Source organism: Cricetulus griseus, assembly GCF_003668045.3.
Source record: "Cricetulus griseus strain 17A/GY chromosome 1 unlocalized genomic scaffold, alternate assembly CriGri-PICRH-1.0 chr1_1, whole genome shotgun sequence".
NCBI classification, from domain to species: Eukaryota; Metazoa; Chordata; class Mammalia; order Rodentia; family Cricetidae; genus Cricetulus; species Cricetulus griseus.
The window spans coordinates 103,582,274-103,592,624 of NW_023276807.1; the positions used below are offsets into that span (position 1 = coordinate 103,582,274).

A 10,351-nucleotide genomic window follows, 5' to 3' on the forward strand; every position below is an offset into this window, starting at 1 on the left:
GTATAGTTTTGTATATGCTATTTTAACAACACATTATTGGCTATTCCCTGTATAAGATCATTTATTTTATTTTTGAGGTAGAATCTTAGTCTGTAGCCTAAGCAAGCCTAGAACTATTTGAATTTCCCCTACTTAGACTCCCAAGAGCAACATCATCTGGGTTTAATGTCACTTTTATTGTTGGGGAAAGTGGTGCATGCCTTTAATCCCAGCACTCTGGAGGCAGAGGCAGGCAGATGTCTGAGTTTGAGGCTAACCTGGTCTACAGAGCTAGTTCCAGGACAGCTAGGGCTACACAAAGAAATCCTGTCTGGAAAACAAAAATCACTTTTATCTTTATTTATTTATTTACATTTATGTTTTTGTTTTCCAAGATAGGATTTCTCTGTATAGCCCCAGATGTCCTGAACTCACTCCATAGGCCAGGCTGACCTCAAACTCAGATCTGCCTGCCTTTGCCTTCCAAGTGCTGGGATTAAAGGCTTCCACCACCACCACTGACTACAAAAAGATCCCTTTTATTATGTAATGTTTTCAACTTGTTCTATAGTTATCAAATCATCCTGATATGCTCCTTCTATATAGAACCAAATATATTGATTATTAACTGCACACTTATATGTAATGGGAATGTGTAGGTATATCCTGTGTATATATTATTTGTGGTTCTGGGGACATGCTAGGCAAGTTACCACATTCATAGTCTTTTTATCCCCACCCCCCAAACATTCTCCCCTTAGGCTAGTTCTGTTGTCCCTCCTAATGTTTTTAATTGGATTGCAGAATGGTTCCTCTCATCAAATCTATTTAGACTTCTTTATGATAATGTGTGTGGTCAGCCCCTGCTTTCTGGATTAACTGGGTTTTCTGCAGTCTTTGTGGGTTTATTGTAGTGCCCTGCAAACTTAGTTGTGGTGCCTGTGAGGTCTAGAAATCTTTTTTTTTCTCTTCCTCTGGCCTCTGGGAGTTATACTTACTCTTGTCTCCAAATCTAGTCAGCTAGAAACAGATAAAGCTGCTTTTGTTGTACATATTGACTTTGAGAATTGACGTAACTCTTTGAAACAGAAAACCCAGTTACAGAGATATACAAACCCAGTTTTATACATAGACTGTCCACTTGCAGTCTGGAATTCCTTTGTGGATAGTAAACTGAAATTTGGAACCTGTTTGTTAGTGTATTATTGTATCTGTTCCCAGTGTCTTTGAGTTATATGTCAAGTTGTGGTTGAATGAATTGAAACAGTGACTCTTCTCACAGTCAGATGCCCTTGGAATCCAAACAGAATTTGAATGACATTGTCATCAAGAATGCTAGACAAGGAGGTGTACTTGTCCTTAATGTGTATTTATTAAGTAAGGCCTTGTTATTTTGAGAGTCCTATGAAGAAGGCGGGGATGAGGTGGGTGAGATGCACAAGTTTCTTGCCCTGTGGGGATTGCATTCTAGTGAGGGAGATAATGCATTTCTGATCTGTTACTAATAGTTACTCTCCCCCTCAGTACTACTACAGATTGAATTTAGGGTTTTGTTTTACCATTGAGCTTTTAACCCCACTCTCATATTTATTTATTTATTTATTTATTTATTTATTTATTTATTTTTGAGACAATGTCTTGTGATATTGCTGGAGCTGGTCTTAAAGTCTTCATCCTCCTGTGTCAGTCTTCCAAGTGATGGGGTTATAGACCTGAACTATTGCAACCCAGCCTAAAACAGCTATTTTAAAGATACTTAATGAGGAGATGGCCTCGTATCTAAAGATGCTTGCCTTATTAAGACAAATAAGTTCAGTGCTTGGAACCCATGGTGGAACTGACTCCTAAAAGTTGTTCCCTTCTCCACATTTGTGTTCACACATGAAGAAAGTCAAGAAAATAGGGCATGTATAGAACTGGGGAGATGGCTAATTGGTTAAGGGCATGGTTTGCTATTGGAGAGGATTCTAGTTTGAATCCCAGCGTCTGTGATATGAAGTTCACAACCATCTGTCACTCTAGCTCAGTGGTTCTCAACCTTCCTAATGCTTCAACCCTTTAATACAGTTCCTTATCTTGTGGTAACCCCTAATCATATAATTATTTTTGTTGCTACTTTATAAGTGTAATTTTGCTACTGTAGGAATTGTCATGTAAATATCTGTGTTTTCTGATGGTCTTAGGAGATCCCTGTGAAAGGGTCTTTGAACCCCAGAGGAATCAAGACCTAAGGTTGAGAATGACTGTGTCAAGCTCCAAGAGATCTGGTATCTTTAGGCAAGTGTACATATCCCTGCCCCTCATGGAATTTTTTGGGTTTTTTTATTTGTTTGTTTGTTTGTTTGTTGTTTTTTAGAGACAGAGTCTTACTATGTAGCTCTTGCTGTCCTGGAACTCACTCTGTAGACCAGGTCGGCCTTGAACTGTCTTTGCCTCCTAAGTGCGGGATCAAAGGTGTGCACCTCGACTGCCTGGCTGGGTCAGGTATAGTGACAAATCCATGTAATGCCAGTACTCAGTCTGAGACAGAGGGATCTGGAGTTTGATGCAAGCCTTGGCTGTTGAGTGAGACTGTCTATAAAACAATCATGACAGGGTAGAAAAGGAAGCAGACAGGACACAGCGGCACAAACCTGTTATCCTAGTACTAGAAAAGTTGAGGCAGGTTGTCAAAAGTTTGAAGCCAGGCTTGGCTACATAGAGCCTTATCTAAAAGTTGTAAAACACTTGGGCTTGGTGGTGAGGCTTAGGAGAGGTTTCTGTGAGTTACAGGCCATCCTGGTCTGGTCTGGTTTACATAGTGAGTTCAAACTAGGACTGTATAGTCACACCGTGCTTCAAATAAAATAAGATATTATACCATGTATTACTGTGTTACACCATAGAATAGGTATGATACAATAAAATAAAATGTGGGGAGACAAGATGGGGGGAAATGTAGAGTTCTGTTTTGAGTAAGTTAGGTGTGAGTAGACATCTAAGTACATTATTTTTATTATTATTATTATTACTACATACATGAATTAGATTGATGGTTAAAAGTTTAGTAGTCCATTGGTACACATAAATCAGTGATTTTTAAAATTTTTTTTTTTTTTTAAATTTTCGAAACACTTGAATGGCTTGCTAATACTTAACATGTTGATAATTGGGTCCTTCTCCCAGAGATTTGCATTCCTTGGATCTTGGCTAGTTTGTTTTTTTAGAGCTCTTTGGGGACCCCCTCCCCATTTTCAAGATTTAGCACTGGAGTGCTGGAGTGCATTGGAGAGAGAGAGAGTTTGTGAGTGTGTATGAGTGTGTAAGTTGTGTGTGTGAGAGTGTGTGTGTGTGTGTGTGTGTGTGAGAGAGAGAGAGAGAGAGAGAGAGAGAGAGAGAGAGAGAGAGAGAGAATCGGTATGCAGGCATATGGTGATGGAGCAATAACTGAGAGCTTACATCTCAATCCACAAGCAGGTGGGCAAAGAGAGAAAAAAAAGTTAACGGGGAATGCATGCCATGGGCTTTTGAAACCTCAAGGCTCACCACCCCCCACACACTCCAACCCTCAGAGCCATACTTCCTCCAACAAGGCCATGCCTCCTAATCTTTCCCAGGCAGTTCTACCAACTGGGGACCAAGTGTTCAAATATGAGCCTGTGGAGGCCATTTTCATTCAAACCACCAAAACCCAAATGGAGGTATACCCTGTGTGTGATTCTTACATGGAACAATCCTTATAGGCCGGAACTCCACTGCTTTTGCCAAGTGGGTCAAATATAGAGTCAGAAAATACTTAGTTTTAGGTCAGGTTTAGTGGCACACATCTTTAATCTCAACGCTTGGGTAGTGGATGCAGGGGATCTCTTGTGAGTTCAAGGCCAGCCTGTTGTACATAGCAAGATCCAGGACAGTCATGGCATACTGTGAGGCTGTCTCAAAACAAATACACTCCCCCCAAAGAAAAATACCAAACCAAACCAAAACATAGCCAAATACTCAGTTTTAATCAAGTAGTGTAGATTTAGAGAGAGAACTCATTAACTGTTGTTCAGATACAAATGGAGCCATTTTGAACAGAGACCAGAAAGGGCCATCTTTTGTTTGGTATATTCTCAATTTAATGGAAAATTTTGCCAGGTGGTGGTGGCACACAACTTTTTTTTTTTTTTTTTTTTTTTTTGAGACAGGGTTTCTCTGTATTGTTTTAGCACCTGTCCTGGAACTTGCTTGGTAGACCAGGCTGGCCTCGAACTCACAGAGATCCGCCTGCCACTGCCTCCCGAGTGCTGGGATTTAAGGTGTGCGCCACTAATGCTTGGCTTGGCCCATGGCTTTAATCCCAGCACCTGGAAGGCAGAGGCAGGCAGATCTGTAAATTCAAGGCCAGGTCTACAGAGTGAGTTCCAGGACAAATTCCAAAACTACAGAGAAACCCTGTCTCAAAACAAAACAAAATAAAATTTGGCTAATTTAGTATATTTACTTTAATATAAGACACAGTCTTTTGTTTTTTATTTTATTTTATTTTTTTGAGACCGGGTTTCTCTGTGTAGCCCTGGCTGTCCTGGTACTACATCTGTAGACCAGGCTGGCCTCAAACTTGGAGGTCCACTGTTTCTTGGCCTCCTGAGTACTAGAATTAAAGATATGCACCACCACTGCCCTGCTAAGACACAGTCTCTTACAAGCTACATTTTATTACCTGTGAGATTAGGTCAAGGCCACACTACTAAAAACCCTCAATCGCAGAATGTATTTTTAATGTCTGTATAGACTGTAAAACCTGAAACAAGTGGGGATGGCGAATGACTGTGCAGGAAAGTTGCTTGCAGTGTTCTCTGGGTAGCTCCGTCTGTCCTGGAACTGTTCAGGCTGTGTCTCACAAGTGCTGAGATTAACAGGTATGGGCCACCACTGCCTGGCTTATTTTAAAATTATTTTTATAAATTAACTTTAAAATATATGTATAGTATAGTCATTACTGCCCAATTCCTTACTCTTCTATTGCTCTTCCATTTTAAATTTCTTGTGTTTTAAATTTCTTTATGCACATATAATTGAGTTTTTACTCCCCCACATACATCATTTATGTACCATTTTATGTATTTTCCTTTTTTTACTTAACAGTATATCCTTATTTTGTGAAAATGCCTGTACACTTAAAATCACTTGATAGTATAAATACTTAAATCTCTAATAGCTAATGTGGTGACGTTTCAGAGAGCATACTTTTGGCAGAGTGTTACTTAAACTTGTGTTTGAGGCTCTGAATGCTTCCTGCCTCCATCAAGAGAGGAAACCTGGCTCTGTCTTCAGACGTTTCAGAGCCAACAAAGCAGCACATGTAGCCTTTGCGTGTACAGAATAGAGACTTAGTCACACACACTCAGCCTTGTGCTGTTCTCATCCTTCAAGTCCTAGCTATTTCTTCAGGGCTTTCTTTTGTTCTTTGTTCCTAGTATTCACAGAACCAATTACTTCACAAGTAGGAACATTCAGACCATTGATTCTGGGGGAAAATGCTTTTTTGTTGTGGCCAGTTTTTTACACTTATTTACCTGTAATCTTGCCAGACTTCTCCACTTAGCCCTCTCCTCAGAAAAATAACTAAAAAGGCAGACCAAATTATTACTTAGCAACTATCCCTCATGGAATGATTTTCAGAAAGAATTTGCGTCCAGGGAGTAGTCCAGTGGCAGAGTATTGGTTTAGTACCTCTGAAGACCTGTGTTTGATCCCCAGCACCAAAAAGGGAGGGGAAAAAAAACTTACAGAAGCAGATCTCTGTGAGTTTGAGGTCAAGCCTGATTTACACAGTGTGTTTCAGGCCAGATGGAGATAAATGGTGAAATCATTTCTTTTTTTACAAAAAACAAAAACAAAAACAAAAACAAAAACAAAAACAAAAACACCCAAGCAAACAAAACAAAACAGAAAAACCCAGTAGTTGAACAGTAATTTAGTAAAGAAGCAAAAATAGAGAAAGCAGTTGGCATTATTGACAGGTTTGAGTTGTGTTATTTTCTTTTTCCTCTAAGATTTAAAAAAGAAAGTGTGTGTGTCTGTGCCTGAGTGCTCCCATTTGCAAGGGTGGAAAAGGTATCTTTACCTTAGTATGCATGGGCTTTTAGCATCATCCTGACTCTGTGGACTGAGTGTCCTGTGTCAGCTACTAGAAGGCAAGATAGTAAGTAAGAGGCCCAAGAGTGCTGACTTCCATACCTGTTTTGAATGTCCAGTTCTCAGTTCTCATTTCTTTACTTAACTGCCTTTTCTTTCTCTCTTCCTTCCTGCCTTTTATTTCTTTCTCTCTCTTCTTTTCTTCCTCCCTTCCTTTTTTTTTTTTTTTTCTTCTCAAGACAGGATTTCTTTATGTGACGCTCCTGGCTGTCCTGAAACTCACAATATAGACCAGGTTGACCTTGAACTCAGAGATCCGCCTGCCTCTGTTTCCCTAGTCCTGGGATTAAAGGCATGCGCTATCACCGCCTCATTGGGAAAACAACTCTTTATGAAAGATTCTACTCGTGTTTTATAAGCAACTGATGGTAAGAGTCTCTACTGCACCACAAGTCTCTGTTTAGCTGCCTCTACTCACCCACAGGGGCACTGCATTTCTATGCAGCACTGCAGAATGGGTCTGTCTGTCTTAATGTCCTGTGGTTCCTTCCCCTGGAGGAGAAAGAAAAGGAGGAGGGCAGGGTGTTCTAATATAATGCCAATGAAGAACCTGAAAGCATCTACCAAGAGAATAAGAGATTCTTGTGTTTGGAAAAAGAGCCATGGAATATATATATATATATATATATATATATATATATATATTTTTCTTTTTTTAATTGAAAAAGAAAACTCCCATTAGAAACTATACAAAATCCACATTTCAACAGGACAGTCAAAAGAATGGCTGGAATTTAAAAAAATTCTATGTGTTTTTCACATCATGTATCTTTTGGGGGAGGGGGGCGGGTTTCGAGACAGGTTTCTCTGTGGCTTTGGAGGCTGTCCTGGAGCTAGCTCTTGTAGACCAGGCTGGTCTCGAACTCACAGAGATCTGCCTGCTTCTGCCTCCCTAGTGCTGGGATTAAATAAAGGCTTGCGCCACCACCACCCCCTATATCATGTATCTTGATTTCATTCATTCCCCATCCCTTTGCATCTGCCCTCTGCCCCTGCACCTCCCCCCATTCCAAATAAAACAAAATTCAGAAGAAAATAAAATGAGAAAAATAAAAAAAAGGGAAGGAATGAAAAATCTCATCATGGAAGCTACAGTGCAACCCAACAAGTCACGCCATACACTCCTTTGTCCATACATCTCCTTGCAAGTGTTCCTTGCAGACTCATTGGTCTGGTTTGAGGCTCCTGGTCTCCACTACTTGTTCAATGCTGGGCTCCCATTATTACTCTTCCTGGATATTCCGATGCCATCCTGTGTAATGGAGATCCTGCAGCTTTGGGTCTATGGGTCAGGTTCTTTTATGTGCTCCAGCAGATCATAGATGGGGTGGATGTTGGGGGAAGGCCAAGTCATAAACCTGGATCTGGGCCTGCGAAGCTGTAGGGTTCGAATGTTTTTGTTGCAGACATTTATTATTTGACTTTAAAGTTATACCTACTTTTGCCAGGTGGTGGTGGCCCACACCTTTAATCCCCAGCACTTGGGAGACAGAAGCAGGCGTATCTCTGAGTTTGAGGCCAGCTTGGTCCACAGAGTTAGTTCCAGTACAGTCAAAGCTATGCAGAGACACCCTATTTTGAAAACAAACAAAAAGCAATCAAAGGGCTAGGGAGGTGGCTTAGTTGGTTGAGTGTTTGCTCAGCATACATGAAGCCCTAGGTTCAAACCCCTTGCTCCTCTCACCTAAAGTGGGTCTGGTGGCACAGACCTGTAATCCATAGCACTTGGGAGGTAGTGGCAAGAGCATTAGTTGAAGGTTATCTTTCATACATGCATTTGAGGTTAGTAGCCGGGACTATATAGACCCTGTCTGATAAACAACAACAGGTTTAGGAGAGGTGGCTGAATGCTTAACAACACTTGTGGTCTTAAAGAGAACCTGCCTGCGTCTAGTTCTCAGTTCCCATTTCCTGGCTCACAACCATCTGTAAACAAATTTCAGTGGTTTTGACTTCCTTTTCTGACCTCTGGTCAGAAAGGCATGCACATGGTATGCATACATACATGTAGGCATCACAATCATACATATAAAATAAATCTGAAACAGAACAACAACCAAAGCAAGCTACTGGGTATGATCCTGACACCTGTAATCTCAGCACCTCAGAGGCAGAGGCAGCAGGATTGCTTCAAATTTTTGGTTACACTGAATTATAGAGTGGGACCTGGTCTTTAAAAACGAAAAGATGGGGTCCAAAAATGGCTTAGCAGGTAAAGGTGACTGCCATGAAATATGGAGGATCTGAAATATTGGTGATCTGGAACCTTTGATAGAAAGAGAAAAATGACTTCTAAAAGTTGTCCTCTTCCATATGTGCTCCATTTGTGACTATGTACAAGCACACTCACTCACCTAGTATCAATAATAAAGGCCAGTACCAGATCATAGCAAGTTCAAGGCCAGTCTTTTCATCTGTGCCCTTCCCATCTCTCTCAAAATTTATTTAAGTGTGAGGATGAGTGTGAATGTGTTTGGATGCTGAGGAGATCAGAAGAAGGTGTTGGATCACTTGGCACGGGAGTAACAGTGGTTTTTGGCTGCACAGTGTGAGAGCTGGGAGCAAATCTTGGGCACTCTGGAAGAACCACACAAGTTCCCTTAACTCAGAGCTGTTTCTCTAGCCTCACCCTCCTGTTTCTTTAAGGGCATTGCTACCTGTGTTTCATGGGTTTTGCCACTGCTGTACTTGGCATCTTTATCATCTATAGTATAGATCAGAGAGTTTAAGAACAACAGCCCTGAGATGAATCAAATTCCTTACATGTTGTTTGTTTGTTTGCTTTGAGACAGGGTCTCATGTAGTCTAGACTGGCCTGGAACTCACTAGATAGCCAATGATGACCTTGACTTCCTGATTTCTCCTGGATGATGACCTTGATTTCCTGATCCTCCTGTTTGAACATCTCAAATTCTAGAATTAGCCAGGCCATGGTGGCACCTTTAATTTCAGCACTTGGGAAACAGAAGCAGGTGGATTTCTGTGAATTCCAGGCCAGCCTGGTCTACAGAGCAAGTTCCAGGACAGCTATGGTTACAAAGAAAAACCCTGTCTTCAAAAACAAAAACAATCATACAAACAAAAGGTGCTGGGACCATAGGTATGAGCTAACATAGCCAGCTGGCTTTTTTTGTTTGTTTGCTTGCTTTTATTTTATCTTTAAAATGAAGTGTGGGGCTGAAGGGCTGGCTCAGTGATTAAGAACACTGGCTGCTCTTCTAGAGGTCCAGAGTTCAATTCCCAGCACCCACATGGCAGCTCACAACCATCCCGTGAGATCTGATGCCTTCTGGTGTACAAATGTACAGACAAAATACCCATATACATAAATACATAAGTAAATAAATCTTAAGAAAAAGTGAGGAGGTGTGCTGGTGTGGGTGTGGTGACACACAGTTTGAGCTTTGATCCCAGCACTCGGAAGGCAGAGGCAGATGGATCTCTGAGTTTGAAGCCAACCTGGTCTACAGAGTGAGTTCCACGACATCAGAGCTGTGTAGAAAGACCCTATCTAAAAAAAAAAAAAAAAAAAAAAAAAAAAAAAAAAAAAAAAAAAAACACTAAAAATCAGTTAAAAAAAAAAGTTTGGCTTAACACTTCCAAAAAACCTGCCTGTCAGTATGATAGATCTAAGTGTTAGTTATGGTCAAGTTCAAATTTCTAATCCCTTTTGGATTTGTCAGAGGGCATAATTGCTTTGTTAGGTTGTTTTCCTATGCTCTAATAAACAGTGGCCAGAACAAAACACAGCATTGATTAGTGGAGGGAGGGGAATGGTTGAGCAGTCATGTGCTTCTGAACTATAAAGGAGCCAGCATACCCCCACATAGAAGAATGTGTTTCTGAGGTTGATGTACTCATCATGAAATCTTAATGAGCATTGATTTGAACACAAAAATGTCTTTTATTTTCATTCTGTAGGTCCCTAGAAAAATTGTGCAATGAATGGTGATACCCGGGCTGCAGTGGTGACCTCACCACCCCCAACCACAGCCCCTCACAAGGAGAGGTACTTTGACAGAGTTGATGAGAACAATCCAGAATATTTGCGGGAGAGGAACATGGCACCAGACCTTCGTCAGGACTTCAATATGATGGAGCAGAAGAAGAGAGTGTCCATGATTCTACAAAGTCCTGTAAGAACAAAGTTTGCTCAAAACAACTTTGGCCAGCTCCTTCTGATTCCTGTGCTCTTAGGCCTGTTGTGCTA

General features: G+C 40.9%; 1 protein-coding gene across 10 annotated transcripts in view; it reads left to right on the forward strand.

Annotated features, from left to right (window-relative positions):
• Add1 (adducin 1) overlaps positions 1–10,351 on the forward strand; it is a 59,408-nt gene that overhangs the window by 8,800 nt on the left and 40,257 nt on the right. For 9 of the 10 annotated variants that reach the window (XM_027387156.2, XM_027387159.2, XM_027387158.2 and 6 more), the window contains exon 2: positions 10,063–10,277. In XM_027387156.2, the coding sequence (XP_027242957.1) occupies positions 10,083–10,277 (195 nt within the window). In that variant the 5' untranslated portion in view covers positions 10,063–10,082. Of the gene's footprint in view, positions 1–2,162; positions 2,257–10,062; positions 10,278–10,351 lie in introns of all 10 variants that reach the window. The other variant, XM_027387157.2, reaches the window with a different exon arrangement.